This window comes from Bos taurus, chromosome 4 (assembly GCF_002263795.3).
Source record: "Bos taurus isolate L1 Dominette 01449 registration number 42190680 breed Hereford chromosome 4, ARS-UCD2.0, whole genome shotgun sequence".
Taxonomy (NCBI): domain Eukaryota; kingdom Metazoa; phylum Chordata; class Mammalia; order Artiodactyla; family Bovidae; genus Bos; species Bos taurus.
In genome coordinates this window covers 54,157,478-54,178,851 of record NC_037331.1, presented here as the reverse complement: position 1 = coordinate 54,178,851, position 21,374 = coordinate 54,157,478, and the positions used below count along the sequence as shown (strand labels likewise).

At 36.7% G+C, this 21,374-nt stretch overlaps 2 protein-coding genes across 8 annotated transcripts in view; one reads left to right on the top strand and one right to left on the bottom strand.

Moving 5' to 3' along the window:
- Window positions 1-21,374, top strand: part of FOXP2 (forkhead box P2) — a 662,372-nt gene that overhangs the window by 252,203 nt on the left and 388,795 nt on the right. The gene's annotated exons all lie outside the window — the stretch shown is intronic.
- On the bottom strand, window positions 5,491-6,319 carry LOC112446383 (SUMO-conjugating enzyme UBC9). The gene has a single exon (XM_024991056.2). The coding sequence runs from the start codon at window positions 6,223-6,225 to the stop codon at window positions 5,749-5,751; it is 477 nt and encodes a 158-aa protein (XP_024846824.1). The 5' UTR covers window positions 6,226-6,319; the 3' UTR covers window positions 5,491-5,748.

The following is a 21,374-nucleotide window of genomic DNA, read 5'->3' as shown; positions in this document are numbered from 1 at the left end:
AAGGATAGTAAAATATTGTAGCTGAAGAAGAAATATTATACAAATATATATATGCCTGAATGAAAATCTGTGCATCAAGTATAAGAGATTCATATGAGTCTTAAAGTAACCTATAGGAGGGAAAGTTATTAGAGATACACAAATTAGGAGAGCCATTCATCTTGGCTATTTATTGTCAATAAATGTATGCTTTTATATAAGGAATAATAAATGACAACAATTACTGTTGATATTCTTCAGGCATCGCCCCACCCACCCAAATAAACCCACCAAATAAATGCTGCACTCAATATGCTAGCAAATTTGAAAAACACAGCAGTGGCCACAGGACTGGAAAAGGTCAGTTTTCATTCCAATCCCAAAGAAGGGCAATGCCAAAGAATGTTCAAACTGCTGCACAAGTGTGCTCATTTCACATGCTAATAAGGTAATGCTCAAAAAAGATGGCAATATGGGTAAAGCATTGTTTGGGCTTCTCAGGTGGTGCTAGTGGCAAAGAACTTGCCTTTCAATATAGGAGACATAAGAGATGCAGATTTGATCCCTGGGTTGGGAAAGATCCCCTGGAGGAGAGTATGGCAGCCCACTCCAGTATTTTTGCTTAGAGAATCCCGTGGAAGGAGGAGCCTGGTGGGCTATAGTCCATAGAATTGTAGAGTCAGACATCACTGAAGTGACTTAGCATACATACACATAGCATTGTTTATGATAATGTCTTGGGCTAAAATGACAAGAATAACAGTTAAAAGAGAAAAAAATCATCATGATCAACTATAAAGAGGATCTTTCATTATGTATATGTAACTATAGACATATTAAAGACTATGTCAGGAATAATGACTAAGATGAAGCACAGAGATGAAGCTTGATGTAAAAAAAGTGAATTTTCTTAACTGTCACATCAAGAAATGTGTGCACTGATCATTAGATTGGCTGTGAAAGAAAATTTATCACCTTCTACTCAAACTGTGCATGTCCATGCTGTCGCTTCAGTTGTGCCCATCTCTTTGCAACCCTATGGACTGTACCTCTGTCCATGGGATTTTCCAAGCAAAAACACTGGGGTGGGTTGCCATATACTTCTGCAGGGGACCTTCCTGACCCAGGGATCAAATCCATGTCTCTTATGTCTCCGGCACTGGCAGACATGTTCTTTACCACCAGCACTCACCTGGCAAGCTCTACTCAAGCTAGAGAGGCTTTGTTCATTTTCTCCAAGGACTAGCATTGCTTTCCTATAAAATGTCAAATATTATTATGTAGAATAAGTGCATCAAGTCATTTTCTGACATTTTCAACAGTCTTATGTTGCATGTGCAACAAATGACATCTCCATTGTTGTTCAGTTGCTCAATCAAGTCTGACTTTTGTGACCTCATGGACTGCATCACACCAGGCTTCCTTGTCCTTCACCAGTTCCCAAAGCTTGCTCTAAACTAATGTCCATTTAGCTTGGATGTCATCCATCATCTAGTCCTTTGTTGTCCCCCTCTCCTACCTTCAATTTTTCCAAGCATCAGGGTCTTTTCTAATGAGTCAGCTCTTCCCGTAAGATGGCTAAAGTATTGGAGCTTCAGCTTCAGCTTCAGTACCAGTCCTTCCAATGAATATTCAGGACTGATCTCCTTTAGGTCTGCCTGGTTTGAACTTGCTGTCCAAGGAACTCTCAACAATCTTCTCCAACACCACAGTTCAAAAGCATTCATTCTTTGGTACTCAACCTTCTTTATGATCCACCTCTCACATCCATGCATAACTAATGGAAAAATCTTCAATCAGTTCAGTTCAGTCCTTAGTTGTATCCTACTTTTTACGACCCCATGGACTACAACACACCAGGCCTTCCTGTCCATGGCCAACTCCCGTAGTTTACTCAAACTTTGTCCATGGAGTCAATGATGCCATCTAACCATCTCATCCTTTGTCATCCCCTTCTCCTCCTGCCTTCAATCTTTCCCAGCATCAGGGTCTTTTCCAATGAGTCAGCTCTTCACATCAGGTGGCCAAAGTATTGGAGTTTCAGCTTCAGCATCAGTCCTTTCAATGAATATTCAGGACTGATTCCCTTTAGGATGGACTGCTTGGATCTCCTTGCAGTCCAAAAGACTCTCAAGAGTCTTCTCCAACACTGCAGTTCAAAAGCATAATTTTTGGTGCCCAGCTTTCTTTATATTCTAACTCTCACACCCATACATGTGAAAAACCTTAGCTTTGACTATACGGACCTTCTTGGCAAAGTAATGAATCTGCTGTCTAGGTTTCTTACAGCTTTTCTTCCACGGATCAAGCGTCCTCTAACTTCATGGCTGCAGTAATCATCTTCAGGGATTTTGGAGCCCAAGAAAATCAAATCTGTCACAGTTTCCATTGTTTCTCCATCCATTTGCCATGAAGCAATGGGACCAGATGCCATGATCTTCGTTTTTTGAATGTTGAGTTTTACACCATCTATTTCACTCTCCTCTTTCACTTTCATTAAGAGGCTCTTTAGTTCCTCTTTGCTTTATGGTGTCATCTGCATATCTGAGGTTATTTATATTTCTTCTAGTGATCTTGATTCCAGCTTGTGCTTCATCCAGCCTGGCATTTCGCGTGATGTACTCTGCATATAAGTTAAATAAGCAGGGTGACAATATACAGCCTTGACATACCCTTTTTCCAATTTGGAACCAGTCTATTCCATGTCCGGTTCTAACTGTTGCTTCTTGATCTGCACATAGATTTCTCAGGAGGCAGGTAAGGTGGTCTGGTATTCCTATCTCTTGATGAATTTTCCACAGTGTGTTATGATCCACACAGTAAAAAGGCTTTAGCTTAGTCAATGAAGCAGAAATAAACAGTTTTTAGGAATTCTCTTACTTTTTCTATGACCAGCAGATGTTGGCAATTTGATCTCTGGTTCCTCTGCTTTTTCTAAAACCAGCTTAAACATCTGGAAGTTCATGATTCACATACTGTTAAAGCCTGGCTTGAAAAATTTTATGCATTACTTTGCTAGAATGTAAGATTTATGCAATTGTGCAGTAGTTTGAACATTGTTTGGCATTGCTTTCTTCAGGAATGAAACCTGACCTTTTCCAGTGCTGTGGCAACTGCTGAGTTTTCCAAATTTGCTGGCATATTGCATGCAGCACTTTCACAGCATCAGCTTTTAGGATTTGAAACAGCTCAACTGGAATTCCATCACCTCACTAGCTTTGTTCGTGATGATACTTCCTAAGGCCCACTTGACTTCACACTCCAAGATGTCTGTCTCTAGGTGAGTGTACACACCATCATGGTTATCTGGGTCATGAAGATCTTTTTTGTGTAGTTCTTCTGTGTATTCTTGCCTCATCTTAATACCTTCTGCTTCTGTTAGGTCCATGCTGTTTCTATCCTTTATTGTGCCAATCTTTGCATAAAATGTTCCCTTGATATCTAATTTTCTTGAAGTGGTCTCTAGTCTTTCCCATTCTATTGTTTCCCTCTATTTGTTTGCACTGATCACTGAGGAAGGCTTTCTTATCTCCCCTTGCTTCTTTGGAACTCTTCATTCAGATCGATGTTTCATTCCTTTTCTCCTTTGCCTTTAGCTTCTCTTTTTTTCTTAGCTGTTTGTAAGCCCTCCATAGACAACCATTTTGTCTTTTTGTATTTCTTTTTCTTGGGGATGTTTTTGATCACGGCCTCCTGTATATTTTTATGAACCTCTGTTCATTGCTCTTCAGGCACTGTCCATCAGATCTAATATCTTGAATCTATTTGCCACTTCTACTGTATAATTGTAAGGGATTTGATTTAGGTCATGCCTGAATGGCGTAATGGTTTTCTCTACTTTCTTCAATTTAAGTCTGAATTTTGCAGTAAGGAGTTCATGAACTGAGCCACATCAGTCCCAGTCTTGTTTTTTCGGACTGTATAGAGCTTTTCCACTTTCGACTCAAAAGAATATAATCTTACTGATTTCAGTGTTGACCATCTGGTGATGTCCACGTGTAGTATCGTCTCTTGTGTTGTTAGAAGAGGGTGTTTGCTATGACCAGTGTGTTCTCTTGGCCAAACTCTGTTAGCCTTTGATGTGCTTCTTTTGTGCTCCTAGGCCAAATTTGCCTGTTACTCCAGGTATCTCTTGACTTCCTACTTTGCATTCCAGTAGGACGATGAAAAGGACGTCTTTTTTGGTGTTAGTTCTAGAAGATCTTGTAGGTCTTCATAGAACCATTCAACTTTTAGCTTCTTCAGCATTAGTGGTTGAGGCATAGGCTTGGATTACCATGCTTTTGAATTGTTTGCCTTGGAAACGAACAGAGATCATTCTGTCATTTTTGAGATTGCACCCAAGTGCTGCATTTCAGGCTCTTTTGTTGACTCTGAGGACTCTTCCATTTCTTCTAAGGTATTCTTGCACATAGTAGTAAGTATAAGGGTCATCTGAATTAAATTTCCCATTCTGGTCCATATTAGTTTACTGATTCCTAAAATGTCCATGTTCATTCTTGCCATCTCCTGTTTGAGCACTCACAATTTACCTTGATTCATGGACCTAACATTCTAGGTTCCTTTGCAGTATTGTTCCTTACAGCATCAGACTTGACTTTAACACCACACACATCCACAACTGGGTGTTGTTTCCACTTTGGCTCAGCCTCTTCATTCCTTCTGGAGCTGTCTTCAGTCTTCTCCTGTAGCATATTGGCACCTACCGACCTGGGGAGTTTATCTTTCAGTGTCCTATCTTTTTGCCTTTTCAGACTGTTCATGGGGCTCTTAAGGCAAGAATGCTGAAGTGGTTTGCCCTCCCTTCTTTAATGGACCATGTTTTGTCAGAACTCTCCACCATGACCCATCTGTTTGGGTGGCCCTGCATGGCATGGCTTAGAGTTTCATACATATAGACAAAGCTGTTATCCATGTCATCAGTTTGGTTAGTTTTATGTGATTGTGGTTTTCATCACAGACAGCTCTGTATTAACTAACTAAATGGCATGCTCTGCTATGCTTAGTCACTCGGTCGTGTCCTCCTCTTTGGTTCCATGGACTGTATCCTGCCAGGCTCCTCTTTTCATGGGGATTCTCCAGGTAAGAATATTGGAATGGCTCTCTATGCCTTCCTTCAGGGGATCTTCACAACCCAGGGATCACACCCAGGCCTCCTGCATTGTGGGAGGATTCTTTACCATTTATTTGAACTACCAGGGAAGCCAACAAAATGGCATTCCATCCCACACACTGAATTTCCAACAGATTTTGATTAGTTCTGGCAAAGTTCATCAAATTGTTTACTGTCTGTGCCTGTTTATCTAGATGTGTATGTATCTAGTGGGGCTGTAAGAGAAGAGTTGTTAATGATGAAGGTAAAAAGATGTTAATGTAGTGAATATGAACACATGCAATTTTCACTGTTACTTAAATCCATGCGGCGTGGAGCATGCCTGCGTCCGCGAGCGAAGGGAACGCGCTCCTCGGGACTCATCCAAGTATAAAAGTTTATAATTTTACAGCAGTTGAAATACTGACATCAATATTAAAATAAAAGCAAGTTTTACATAACAATCAAAAATACAAAAGACTGAAGGAAGAGACCCTGTATGAAAAACTGGGCGATTCAGCGAGTCGAGACTGTACCAGTGGCGGAAATGGAAAATGGCGCCCGCCCACCCTCCCCAGGTGACCAGTAATTGTAGAGCAACGTTAGATTTGCAAAAATGTTGTAAACAAGTTCTTGCCAAACCAATCCCTTCCTTTTACGATGCCACAGGTCGCTGCTTATGAGGGAGCAAACTTCTTGGCTTGTGCTCGAACCCTTTTCTCGTATTCCACTCTGTTTTGGCAGTAGATCGTGTAGGCCTCTGCTTGAGCTGGGTCTTGGATATTTGGTTCGTTTAGAAGTTCCTGTATTCCTAATAAGATCTGCTTGATGGTGATGGCTGGCCGCCAGTCCTTGTCCTCCTCCAGGATGGACAGGCACACTGTGCCTGAGGGGTACACGTTTGGGTGGAACAGCGGCGGTTCAAACTTGCATTTTGGTGGTGAGGATGGGTAATCGTCTTTGAACAGCATCCGTAGTTTAAACAAGCCTCCTTCCCATGGGGTCCCCTTCTTCCCAGGAATGGCACACTCCCAATTCATGAGGTTCATCGTGCCGTCAGGGTTCTTTGTTGGGACGGCCACGAAACCAAACGGGTGGTCTTTTCTCCAAGCTTTCCTCTCCTGGGCGAGTCTGCTGAGGGCAATCCCCGACATGTTCGCGTCCCTCGGGCGGCCCGGCCCGGCGAGCGAGGCGTACTAGGCGGCGGCGGCGACGGCGGCGGCGTCTGCGTTCCCTTTGTCTCGGGACAATGGTTTTAGTTTACAATGGTTTAGTATACAATGGTTTTTTTTTTTTTATTTTTCACTCCTAAAATATTAAAATTTATTACCTTAACCAGCAATAAATTAAACTCTTTCTTCCATCATTAAATGGGCTTATAATTGTGTAACAAATCATGAATAGTAAGAAATTGCTGCCGTGGAGGGTTCTACCACTAACTTTCAGGTGTCAGTGTTGTTCTTAATGTTATAAAGATATAAATATATGAAATGGAATTTACATCTTGATTTATAATTTTTGTCTCTTAGTATATCTTAGTACATTGAAAGGTGATTAGAAATAACTACATCACAAATCAGCACTTTTCACACATTTGTCTTTTCTGAGCAACTACTTTTTATTTCCTGCTAACTCCAAAATACTGCCATTCTAGAAGTAAGGAAAGTTGAGACTCAAATATAACTTTAAAAATAAGGGTGGATTGGGTGAAGAAGTTCACTGCCCCACTCATAACTCCCAGGATGCTTTTTCCTAGAGTTCTGTGATTTGTGAAACATCAGTTAGGAACTGAATTTGAAAGAGTTGGTATTGTTGACTCTTCTTCCATAACTGAAAACGTAGAAGTATCAATGGTGAATCTTATCTTAGAAGGAAAAGTGTGTTACATTATTGAGGGCCTTCAAAAGTCTCTTATCTCTTATTTCTCAGAAAGAACTGTTGAAAGATCAGTATCAGTGCAGGTTGGAAGAATGAAAGAATTTGTGGAAGATATATTTCATGAAAAAAGAAAAGGTTCTATAGGTTCCTTCCTAGCACAAAACAAAAGTCTGCAAAACAGTTTTGGGACAAGAAAATAGTCTCTTCTCAGAGGAACAGCACTGTTTCCAAATAAAGAAGCTGTCAGTGAGTTCATGCCTGGTGTTATTTGTAAAAAGAATAATAATAGTGATAATAACAAAAGGTTTTAGGGTAATCCTCAAGCCCTTTATTACCATAGAAGAGATGATTCTTTTGGAGAGTTGTTTACCAGTTGGTAACTTCTGTTTTCATTTAGTCTAGAAAGAATTTTTTTTAAAACAAAGAATTTAATAAATCACATCTACTTTTACCTTTTTCCTACTGCTAAAATTTTCCTCACTTAATTTTTTTCAGTGACTATAATTAAATTCTCTACAGGCACCTATGATTAGAGGTTATTTTCACCATTCAAAAAACAAGCAGCTACACTTATGCTAGTGTGAATAAAATTTTTCTCAAGTTTTTTGTCCTTTCTTTCATTATGTCCACTTTGTGTGGAATTTTAAGTGTTGTGCTATAGTATATCACAAAGGATTTGCAAAATAACTGAGTTTAGGATGATTGTTTAAAAACTACTATTGTAAAGTCATGAAAAGTTTTAAATCTTGCATTGTAGTTTAGTTTTCTCACTTTTGGACTTCCCTGGTGGCTCAGCTGGCTAAAAATCTGCCTACAAGGTGAGAAACCTGAGTTCAGTCCCTAGTTTGGAAGATTCCCCTGGAGAAGGGAACAGGTACCCACTCCAGTATTCTGGCCTAGAGAATTCCATGGACTGTATAGTCCATGGGTAGCAAAAAGTCAGACAACACTGAGAGACATTCATTTTCTCACTTTGGATAATTTTAATTTGAGCTGAAATGCCTTGGATTATGTGTGTACTAAAGTTAAATGATTTAGGTCATACCTGAATTGTCTAGTGGTTTTCCCTACTTTCTTCAATTTAAGTCTGAATTTGGCAATAAGGAGTTCATGATCTGAGCCACAGTCAGCTCCTGGTCTTGTTTTTGCTGACTGTATAGAGCTTCTCCATCTTTGGCTGCAAAGAATATAATCAATCTGATTCTGGTGTTGACCATCTAGTGATGTCCATGTGTAGAGTCTTCTCTTGTGTTGTTGGAAGAGGGTGTTTGCTATGACCAGTGCGTTCTCTTGGCAAAACTGTATTAGCCTTTGCCCTGCTTCATTCTGTACTGCAAGGCCAAATTTGCCTGTTACTCCAGGTGTTTCTTGACTTCCTACTTTTGCATTCCAGTCCCCTGTAATGAAAAGGACATCTTTTTTGGGTGTTAGTTCTAAAAGGTCTTGTAGGTCTTCATAGAACTGTTCAACTTCAGCTTCTTCAGCATTACTGGTTGGGGAATAGGCTTGGATTACCGTGATATTGAATGGTTTGCCTTGGAAATGAACAGGGATCATTCTGTCATTTTTGAGATTGTATCCAAGTACTGCATTTCGGACTTTTTTGTTCACCATGATGGCTACTCCATTTCTTCTAAGGGACTTCTGCCCATAATAGTAGATATAATGGTCATCTGAGTTAAATTTACCCATTCCAGTCCATTTTAGTTCACTGATTCCTAGAATGTCAACATGTACTCTTGCCATCTCCTGGTTGACCACTTCCAATTTACCTTGATTCATGGACCTGACATTCCAGGTTCCTATGCAATATTGCTCTTTACAGCATCAGACCTTGCTTCTATCACCAGTCACATCCACAGCTGGGTATTGTTTTTGCTTTGGCTCCATCCTTCATTCTTTCTGGAGTTATTTTTCCACTGATCTCCAGTAGCATATTGGGCACCTACTGACCTGGGGAGTTACCCTTTCAGTATCCTATTGCTTTGCCTTTTCATACTATTTATGGGGTTTTCAAGGCAAGAAAACTAAAGTGGTTTGCCATTCCCTTCTCCAGTGGACCACATTCTGTCAGACCTCTCCACTATGACGCGCCCGTCTTGGGTGGCCCCACACGGCATGGCTTAGTTTATTGAGTTAGACAAGGCTGTGGTCCATGTGATCAGATTGACTAGTTTTCTGTGATTATGGTTTCAGTGTGTCTGGCCTCTGATGCCCTCTCGCAGCACCTACCACCTTACTTGGGTTTCTCTTACCTTGGACGTCGGGTATCTCCTCATGGCTGCCCCTCCTTACCTTGAATGTGGAGTAGCTCCTGTCGGCCCTCCTTTGCCCGGTTCCTGACATTGTATAGGAGACAGGGATCAGGCCATCCCCATGGAAAAGAAATGCAAAAAAGCATAATGGCTGTCTGAAGAGGCCTTACAAATAGCTGTGAAAAGAAGAGAAGCGAAAAGCAAAGGAGAAAAGGAAAGATATAAGCATGTCAATGCAAAGTTCCAAAGAATAGCAAGGAGAGATAAGAAAGCCTTCCTCAGCAATCAATGCAAAGAAATAGAGGAAACCAACAGAATGGGAAAGACTAGAGATCTCTTCAAGAAAATCCGAGATACCAAGGGAACATTTCTGCAAAGATGGGCTCGATAGAGGACAGATGGTATGGACCTAACAGAAGCAGAAGATATTAAGAAGAGGTGGCAAGAATACACACAAGAACTGTACAAAAAAGATCTTCATGACCCAGATAATCACGATGGTGTGATCACTGACCTAGAGCCAGACATCCTGGAATGTGAAGTCAAGTGGGCCTTAGAAGGCATCACTATGAACAAAGCTAGTGAAGGTGATGGAATTCCAGTTGAGCTATTTCAAATCCTGAAAGATGATGCTGTGAAAGTGCTGCACTCAATATGGCAGCAAATTTGGAAAACTCAGCAGTGGCCACTGGACTGGAAAAGGTCAGTTTTCATTCCAATCCCAAAAAAAGATAATGCCAAAGAATGCTTAAACTACCACACAATTGCACTCATCTCACATGCTAGTAAAGTAACGCTCAAAATTCTCCAAGCCAGGCTTCAGCAGTATATGAACCGTGAACTTCCAGATGTTCAAGCTGGTTTTAGAAAAGGCAGAGGAACCAGAGATCAAATTACCAACATCTGCTGGATCATGGAAAAAGCAAGAGAGTTTCAGAAAAACATCTATTTCTGCTTTATTGATTATGCCAAAGCCTTTGACTGTGTCGATCACAATCAACTGTGGAAAATTCTGAAAGAGATGGGAATACCAGACCACCTGACCTGCCTCTTGAGAAATCTGTATGCAGTCAGGAAGCAACAGTTAGAACTGGACATGGAACAACAGACTGGTTCCAAATAGGAAAAGGAGTACGTCAAGGCTGCATATTGTCACCCTGCTTATTTAACTTATATGCAGAGTACATCATGAGAAATGCTGGGCTGGAAAGCACAACCTGGAATCAAGATTGCTGGGAGAAATATCAATAACCTCAGATATGCAGATGACACGATCCTTATGGCAGAAAGTGAAGAGGAACTAAAAAGCCTCTTGATGAAAGTGAAAGTGGAGAGTGAAAAAGCTCAACATTCAGAAAACGAAGATCATGGCATCCGGTCCCATCACTCCATGGCAAATAGATGGGGAAACAGTGGAAACAGTGTCAGACTTTATTTTTGGGGGCTCCAAAATCACTGCAGATGGTGACTGCCGCCATGAAATTAAAAGGCGCTTACTCCTTGGAAGGAAAGTTATGACCAACCTAGATAGCATATTGAAAAGCAGAGATATTATTTTGCCAACAAAGGTCCGCCTAGTCAAGGCTATGGTTTTTCCGGTAGTCATTAATGGATGTGAGAGTTGGACTGTGAAGAAAGCTGAGCGCCAAAGAATTGATTTGAACTGTTGTACTGTGGTGTTGGAGAAGACTCTTGAGAGTCCTTTGGACTGCAAGGAGATCCAACCAGTCCATCCTAAAGGAGATCAGTCCAGGCTGTTCATTGGAAAGGCTGATGCTGAAGCTGAAACTCCAGTACTTTGGCCACCTCATGCAAAGAGTTGACTCATTGGAAAAGACCCTGATGCTGGGAGGGATTGGGGGCAGGAGAAGGGGACGACAGAGGATGAGATGGCTGGATGGTATCACTGACTCGATGGACATGAGTTTGAGTGAACTCCAGGAGTTGGTGATGGACAGGGTGGCCTGGCCTGCTGTCATTCATGATGTCGCAAAGAGTCGGACACGTCTGAGCATCTGAACTGAACTGAAGTGAAAGTTAAATGATCAAACATGAGTCATTAACAGTTAAATTCAGTGAGTCATTAAAATAAATAAAAATTGATTTATCTTTTCTATTCCTGGATTAGCATTTTGTATATTAGTGTTTGAGCAATACATACCTTTCCTTAAAATCAAGTTTTGTATCTGTATAAAATAAGTATGGGAAGTAAAAGTGAGAGTAGCTCCCAAATTTACACCTAACTAAATAGCCATATTTTGATGGAATGAGAGTTACAGAGTGAATTATAAGAAAGAGAGTAGGGATCATTTGTCATATAAGAATCATAGTTACACATGATTATTATAGACTTTAATTCCACATAGTTTTCAAAGCTAATTTTGAAATTTAGAAAAATAATATAACTTGGGCCAAACCTATTGTTTTACTATGTGGTACTTAGTTTTTCTTAAGTTAGTGCATAATTATCCATGACCCTTGACTAAAGGTAAAAAAGAAATCTATGGAGGAGCTGGGTTCATTTTTAGATATAGGTTTTTGGGTGTTTGGAGTTGATACTTATTACATGCTATCTGAATTTCCCCTCTTCCTAACCATGGGTTTTTGCTAATTAAAATAATGAATTTACTCCTTTTTTGAAGTGACACATTTTTATTTTTAAAATTGAAATTGATTGCAAATATACAGGGTTTTATTATCTAGAATCAATGATACTAGTAGATTTTTAATGAAGGGTGTCTCTATGTCTGGTGTTTGTGCATGGATATACACAAATACAGATACTGGCTTTTACAGCTTTTCTTTGAAGATTTAAAATCCCTTTCTAATTTTTTACACAAAACACGAACACAGGATGTGTTTGCAAAATACTGGATGATGAATTATATTGCCATTCTCTAGTTTTCTGTGAACTCTTTTATTTGTATAGTAGCTATATGCTTAGACTTTGAGAATGTAAGAAGTGAAGTACCCTGAAAAGTATCACATGATGGCACTGTTTCCATTTCCACATCCAATATTATGAAATAAAGCTATAATAAGTTGGTATTAAGAATGGGGTGTAATGCCAATATATTTTGTATAATATATGTAAAATAAATCTAACCACTAAGGTTATTAATACAGATACTTACGTGATGGTGTAGATTTTTTACAAAGTATTTTGTAAAAGTTTGTATATTTTTCATGTCTGAAATTTAGATCACAAAGAAACAGTTTATCTAGAATTCTAGAAATTTTTATATGACACAAAGCCATTTCAATCAATACTTCAATTATTTTAGGAATTATTTTTTATAAATACTCGATTTGGTACTTAATTTTATGTGGGAAAGAATAGTGCTGTATTACACACAAGATTTAATTTTGCTAAATATGACCATCCACAGAAATATTTCTGGGCAATGCCAAGGAAGTCCAGAAATAAAACTGATTTGAGGAAAGTTCATGGATCAAAGGTTGAAGGGATCAAGCATAATTTTAAAGTGAAGAAATTTCAGGTATGGTCAGCCTATATATTGAAAGGTTCATTAATCTGAGGAATGTAGATATTAAATGGTCTGTGATTTCAAATACCATAATTTATTATGGTAAACAGTCTCCTAAATAATAGGCATGACAAAAATGGTATAGGGTAATTATCATCTCAAATATGCAAGTACAATTTTCTGTTCACAACTAAAAAGAAACATGATTGCTCAGAACACTTTGATACTTTGAAGTGCAACTTACATGGATGTGTATATTTAAAGGTTAACCAAATATCAATATTTCACCCAATTTTATCCTTAATAATGAATTAACAAAAGCAAATATTGATGCATCTTCCCAGTGGCATGTGTGGTTAAGAAAATTATATGTATATATATATATATATATGGCTATAAAATATTAAATGATCCCCCCACCCCATGATGATGAAGAACCTAATGGCCAGTAGGTGCAGCAAGTGAGTGCCTTAAGAATATTTTGAAAAGTAGTCAATTTTATTTTGATATGACAGATAAACATTGCATAATTCTCCTTTTCGTTTATCTGTGAACTTGAATCAGGGAAAATATATGTATAGGAAGTATTACTAGTGTCTTAGAAGTCCATCTTGAAACAAGAGTTTCTCTTACCTTATAGGTTCAACGATACATTGGTGTCATATCATCTCTTTAGTAAAAGTGACAGTTTGCATAATATTTTTTACCATAGGAGAAAAACTTAAATTGTGATATTGAGGAAATTGTTGAAAAACTGCTTAATGGTATAATGATAAAATGTATTCATAAATCTTCTGTAAAAGGAAAATATCCACTGTAAGATCTGTTCATTTGTTGTAGAAGAGAGGGAGACTAAAAAAAAAAAAAAGAAAGAAACTAGCATACTGAAATAGGAGATTTCCATGTTCACTGTATTTCACCATGCAAATTACTTGCAATTTCCAAATGTCAGTGTTACTTTTCAGGACAAATTTCACACAAAAGGAATTCAGTGATTATTCATCCAGTTTAATTAATTCAATTAAATAAGTCTGATGCTGTCAGGTGTTCTTTTAATAATTGAATCAACATGCAGATACATAATAAGCATAAAAGCGTTTCTATGGCTGCAGTTAATTTAGATCCAAAAGAATCTGCTGTTCCTCTACATTTGATATAGATTATTCTATAATATTTCAGTAATGGGTTGCACAAAGGCTGGCTTTTAATTCTTTGCTTTCTCGAATGTCTTTATATATAATGGTTTAAAACAGAAGGTGTTCAAGAGAGGGTGACCTTTTTTCCATTACCATGGTTCCTGTCATTAATGCATTATAATTTTCTTTAGAAGTCTGGAAAAATGTGTATGTGTGCAGTATGTAGCAGGTATGAATCAAAGCATGTTAGTGAAAGTTTAGAACTGTCTGTTACTACTTTTAAAAAGGAAGATGCATAGGACATATTTTTTGTTCTCAATATATATTTATTTTTCTTACTGTGAACAGTTAAACCATTTTTACGTATTATTCTCATCTCATTTAAAAATTTTAGTTTTTATTTTATAACAATACTAATCTTACTAATATTCGAAAAATATGCAGTATAACTAAATTTAAATCAAAAAGTAAAGTGGTTTTTAATTTTGATTTTTACATAATGGTAACCTCATATAAAGATTAAATTATGAAAGGATATTAATCATATATTAAAAAGGTTGGGGTAAATGATTTACTTGGAGTTCTCAGCAGTGCTTGATGTCATAATTATTGTAAATATTAATTGCTGTGCTAAAAATGTAAGCAAGCCGATTTTGTATTAGATGAAAAATGAAAATAGACTGTGTACTGGTAAATAGATAATCATACAAAAGTAATTGGGGTTTTAAAACCCCAATCTATTCTGCCAGCATGAGCTCGTTTGCATGTTAATCACAAGAGTGATTTCCTACTTCACAAGGAAGTCCACACTCTTTCATAACCACTTTTAATTGCATTTAAAATGATTCAGGTTTGTAACATTAGAAATGAAGGCGTATCTGTGTCAAATTAATAAAAATGTCCCTGAAAATCTTTATAGACTATAAATACTCAAATATTTTAAGGACTTCTATTTTTAATTGGAATATGTAGAGGCCCGTTACATATTTTGAGTGTTATTAATGATAGCATAGCTATGGTATGATGTGCCAATTTTAAAAAGATCACTTTAAAAAATGAGACTATATTTTCAATTATGTGAGGTTTTCTCTGATTTCAATGCGCAGATACTTACTCTGAAACTCAGTTTTAAAACTTTGCAGTAACTATGACTTTAGAGTAAAAGAATGTAACACTGAAATTTTGGAGATTACGTTTTTATAAATTCTCATGGCAGATGACTTCATCATTTAATCTTCCTTAGATGCACACATTCTCAACATTAAATTTTTACTAGTAATAAGTTTTTCAATAATAAAATTTAATGCTGAAAGTTAACTGTTTTCAACTATAAATATTATTTTGGTATTAACTTAAAAAAGCTGTATTATTAACAGTAAATATTAAAACTGTCATTTAGAAGGCATTATGGTATAAGAAAATGTGTTAAATCAAAAAATACATTTTAACTTTTAAAAATGAGTGTCATTTATTTCCTAGACCAATATGAATGGAATTTTAGTGTTTACATCATGAAATTTGTCTAACTTACTCTGCTTTATGCAGTGGGTAAATGTCAGAGTTAACACAAAATCATTAATTTATAGAACATGAAAAGGACTCCGTTTTTAGTAAATTCAAGATTTACAATCTCATCAATCACAAAATAATTTTTCACAGGCTGTTTGGAGGTTTATAGTCACACACACATATGCATCTATATACATATTTGATTATTAAACAAAAAGCACTCACAGTTTAAAAGAGTATATTTTCTTTCATCACCAGGTGTTCTTTCTAATATAAATGACCAAGATGATGTTTCCATAACATAGCTTGAGGTGCTCTGGAGATTAAAACTACCAAAACAGATCTATTAAATTTTTCATAGAGAGGGTCCACAAGGGATAATAAGCCAATATTTCTTGTCCCATATTCCAGATGTTTTATGTAATTCTGCATCTTTCTAAACTAAATCGTACCTTCTCCAGAAAAAAAAAAAAAATGTACTATAGAGACTGAGATGAAAGGCCAGAGCTGTTGAAATGTTAATTTTGCTATCTGCTGTTGAGGTCTGCTACCTTTTTGTATTTTTTTCCTACTCCCAGTTGCTCAGTTCTGTTTTATGAATGTTGTGGTATTTCAGCTGTTTGAAGTTTAGAAAACTAGGAGCATGACTCTGACTTAACAGCGCTGCACGGTATATGACAGTGTGATAGACGAGCTTTCTTAATGATTCCCTCTTTCAACTTCAGTGTATTAATAATTTAAATATTATTGTGATCAACAGAAATAATGAGAATAGTTTTTTCGTGGCTTTTTGTGAATCTTTAAAATTATAGACAAATGACTGAGGAAGAAAATGATCAATGAAAACTATTCTGTTTCTTTCGTGTGTTTAGTCTTTCTTTCAGATTTTGTTTGTTGCCACAATCCCCTGTTAGGGGTTCAGAGCAAAACATTTCCAGAAACTTTACTTTCTTTCAGGCTTAGATAGAGGAGTGTTAGCCCTTCTGAGGTGATAGGCTTGGAGAGATTTCTTGATTCTCCAGTAGCATATACTTGCTTAGTTAAAGGTCATGTGGCTTGTATAATTGTGTACATTTACACATCTCTGTATAAAAAGAATACCCTTTCTTCATTTGGAGGGAATGTATTACTCTATAATGTATTCTGAGAAAGATGCTGTTTTTTATGACCATGTAAAATTTACCTGATTTAAACAAACCTGCTTTATGAGGTAAGAATTCTTATACTTTTTATATCTTATGCAGTATGTGAATATAACTGAGTTTATGTTTCTGAAATAGTTGATTTCTGCCTCACATCTATATCCTAGGTTTTTTACCAGCTGGTTGTTCACAATTAAAAAGGAAAAAAAAAAAACCAACCACCTTGGTCATCTGAATCTAAATAGTAACTGATAGTGTCTAGTCTTTTTGTCAATTCAGTCACAAACCTCTAGAAATTGTTCCTTCATTCCCAATACTATTTAAGCAAAATCATTTAAACTCAATGATTTCATTGAAGAAATACTAGGAAAACAATCTTTCTATTTGTGTTAAGGCTGTTAGAGGAAACTATTTAATATATGATGATAATTTCTTCTGATCCCACAAAGCCATTTTATACAATTGCTTGGTTTCCTTTGAATTATGAAGATGGCAATTCCATAAGTTGGAGACAGATGCATACATTGAATTGGCCAAAAAGTCCATTCTGGGTTTTATAACATCTTACAAAAAACCAGAACGGACTTTTTGGCCAACCCAATATTATGACAGCATCTGTGTGTTGCTGTGGAAAAGTTGGAAAACGTGTGACCTGTGTGTATAAACACACCAAGGAAAATAGAAAAAAATATAGACTTTGTGTTGTGACAAAAAAAAATGAAGTGCCAAATGATGACATGTACATTTTCTTTGATTACACTTTGTGTCACCCAATTGAAAGTTTATCATATGCTCTCTTTAATTTGAACTTCAAATCCAAAAATCCAACTTTTTTTTAAATTTTTTTTCAAATTTGCTATCTTGGGTTGACATTTGCAACCTTTTGAGGAAAACAAGTCTGCCAAGTGTGTGTGTGTGCATGTGTGTGTGTGTATTAAGTATAAAACTTAGAGGCTCCTCTTAACCACTGAGATATGATTCTGTAGTTAGTGTCATTTGTTGGTATTACTTTTTGAGTTTAAAGTTACAAAAGTTAATTTTTGAAGTGCTAATTTTGCAATTAAAATGTCACTCCCTTGTGTTTGTACCCTCACTGTGTTAAAAACCACCCTATAGAATAAAACTCCTGCGATTTTAACTCTCTTGTAAGAATCATTGAAATCATATGACATTCAAGGATCTCTTAAACATGCTATTTTGGATAGATTATCCTGTTTCATCAAATATTTGAATTTTAATTACCACCCATGTGTTGTTGGTCAGTCACTCAGCCATGTCCAACTCTTTGCAACCCCAAAGGACTGAAACACAACAGGCTTCCCTGCCTTCACTATCTCCCAGAGTTTGCTCAAACTCATATCCATTGAGTCGGTGATGCCATCCAACATCTCATCTTCTGTTGCCCCCTTCTCCTCCTGCCCTCAATCTTTCCCAGTATCAGGGTCTTTTTCAATGAGTCAGTTTTTCTCATCAGGTGGCCAAAGTATTGGAGCTTCAGTTTTAGCATCAGTGTTTCCAAAGAATATTCAGGGTTGATTTCCTTTAGGATTAACTGGTTTGATCACCTTGCTGTCCAAGGAACTCTAAAGAGTCTTCTCTAGCACCACAGTTTGAAAGCGTCTATTCTTTAGCACTCAGCCTTCTTTATGGTCCAACTCTCACATCCGTACATGACTTAAAAAAACCATAGCTTTGATTAGACAGACCTGTGTCAGCAAAGTGATGTCTCTGTTTTTTAATATACTATCTAGGTTGATCATAGCTTTTCTTCCAAGGAGCAAGCATCTATTAATTTCATGGTGGCAATCACTGTCCACAATGATTTTTTTGAGCCCAAGAAAATAAAATCTGTCACTATTTCCACTTTTCCCCTTCTATTTACCATGAAGTGATGGGATCAGATGCCATGATCTTAATTTTTTGAATGTTGAGTTTTAAGCCAGCTTTTTCATTCTCCTCTTTCACTCTCATCAAGAGACTCAGTTTTGTTTTGTTTTTTTTTCCTGCCATTAGGGTGGTGTCATCTACATATTTGAGGTTGTTGATATATCTCCCAGCAACCTTGATTTCAGCTTGAGCTTCATCAAACCTGGCATTTCACATGATGTACTCTGCATATAAGTTAAATAACCAAGGTGACAATTTACAGCCTTGATGTACTCCTTTCCCACTTGAACCTGTCCGTTGTTCCATGTCTGGTTCTAAATGTTGCTTCTTGACCTGCATACACATTTCTCAGGAGGCAGGTAAGGTGGTCTGGTATTCCCATCTCTTGAACAATTTTCCAAGTTTGTTGTGATCCACACAGTCAGAGGCTTTAGTGTAGTCAGTGAAGCATAAGTCGGTGTTTTTCTGGAATTCCCTTGATTTTTCTATGATCCAGTGGATGTTGGCAATTTAATCTCTGGTTTCTCTGCCTTTTCTAAGTCCAGCTTGTACATCTGGGAGTTCTTGGTTCACATACTTTTGAAGCCTAGCTTGAAGGATTTTGATCATTACCTTTCTAGCATGTGAAATTGTGGGTAGTTTGAACTTTCTTTGGCATTGCCTTTCTTTGGGTTTGGAATGAAGACTGACACCCATACTTAATATCAAAAGTATCCTTAAAGATAATTTAAATGTTTCATGTATGGTATTTTAAACTTCTGTCTTTTCTTTTAATTTCTCATGATTTAGAGAATAAATTGTGTCTTGAGTTCTTTTTAACTTACATGTCAGAAAGTTATAGACAATTACTTAACAGATAATCACATCCAGTGTCTTCTGTAATGATACCATTTTTATTGGTGTATTCCTTATTTTCTTCTTAAAATCAAATAAAGTTAAGATTGTTAAAACTTCCATGTTTCTAGCAGCAGCCTAAATACTAATAAGCAATGATGAAGTTGAAAGTTAGAATATGATATAGAATATGCCTAAACTCAATTTTTCTAACTCATTTAAGATATCATCTTTAGATTGATGAACAGATATCTGTAGGATTGTTTAACAAACTCTATCAATATATCCAAGAAGAAAATGTCTCTACTGTATATGTCACGTATTTAGAAATAATTTATTACTAAGAAAATCATACTAGTAGGTGTTGATGTTCCTTAACAACTATATAGTAATCACACACAAAAAAATAGTCCGTACATCCATCAGTTAATTCCTTTTCTCTGATTCAGAGGAAAGCTTCTTTGTATTTATTTTCTAGGTCTCATTTTTCTTCCTAACTCAAAGAACTAAAGAAAAATGTTCACTCCCTCATTAGTTTGCTAGGCCATTTTTCAGGAATCTTTTCCCATTCTTCACCTTTATGGTTTGCACCCTGACTGAATCAGCTGCCAGACCAACACTACCTTTTATAGTTTGCTCATAAACTCACCCACCTGGCAGCAGTTTTGACTGCTCAAAGGAATCACTGCCAAAGTCTACTAGATTCTTACAACTCGTTTGGAAGCTGATTATCAGGAATTTAAGGTTCTATTCCTGTCCTGGGACTTAACTTCCTTTTTGCTTTATTTTGTATCTTGATGAAATGGGTAACTAAGTCTTTTGAGGCTGTAAGATTCCTTGCCAGAGGCTTTACATATATGCAAGGTGTTATTGCACACTAATTCACAAAGTTTTGTAACATGTTATTGCTATTACTTTAGTAACTTAAAGAGCCATCTTAAACTTAGGATCACTAACAAAAAACTTCCAATTTTTGACTATTTTGTTTTCTGAAATTCAAATCAATAATCTAGCTTTATTTTATTTATTTATTTTTTTTCACCGTTAGGACACAAACGTTTATGTGTTTCACTAGTGGAAATAATTATACAGGTAATACAGCATCATCTAAATCTCAAAATTATCTACAGTATTACATTATCACACATGATAGTATGCAAGTGAAATAAAGTGAAAGTGTTAGTGGCTCAGTCATGTCTGACTCTTTGTGACCCTGTGGACTGTAGCCCACCAGGCTCCTTTGTCCATGGAATTTTCTAGGCAAGAATACTGGAATGGGTAGCCTGTCCCTTCTCCAGGGGATCTTCTCGACTCAGGGATTGAACCTGGGTCTCCTGCATTGCAGGCAAGTTCTTTACCATCTGAACAATTCTCAAATATCCCCCAATAAAATTCTTTTCAATATAGCTTAGTTCTAAGCATAGCCATTATATTTTAATTTCTTGAGTATAGGCTTTCCTAATTATTGGAGAGTTTCATATTTTATCCTATCACATTTATAAAAACTTTTATTTGTGAAAAGTTTAGGAAAAACTCTAGTTAAATACCTAGAAGTTAGATAAATGCTTAAGTTAATTACAAGGTCAGTGTTACACATTTTTAAGGCTTTGAATATCTATGGTCAACTGGCTTCAAAATTTTACTGCTCATACAGCTTAATATGTACATCTTGAATGTGTCTGTTTCACCTCAAAGTTATTTCCCACCTACTGTAGCTATTTCTGTCAAGAGTTTGTCTACTCAGTAGTTCCCTGCCTGTAATTATGTTACTTCATCCTCCTCATTCCAGCATTGAAGAAAACTCTAAGGAAATAAAAAAAAGAATTTACAGAGAAATAATTAATGGTTATATGATAATTAACTATGCAATCGCTATATTTTATTAATTTCAGCTTCTCATATTTGACCGATTTATTTGAAGAGAATTTTACTATATTCTTATACTCTTTAGAGAAATGTTCAGTATAAAATGCTTGAAGTACTGATAACTGAATTTAGATGGTATTGATAATCTTTAAAAATAACTTATCAAGCACTAACTTTATCATCCCTGAACTGTAAGTTGGGGATTATCAAATATTTTTTAAATGTTATCATTAGAACCAACATTATCTATATGTACTCTGTTTAGTTCTTTGTGGCATATCAAACATGTCCCCATAATTATAACACAT

What these genes read in the sequence shown, in the direction of transcription:
- LOC112446383 (XM_024991056.2), bottom strand. Translation starts at nt 6,225, where the DNA reads ATGTCGGGGATTGCCCTCAGCAGACTCGCCCAGGAGAGGAAAGCTTGG.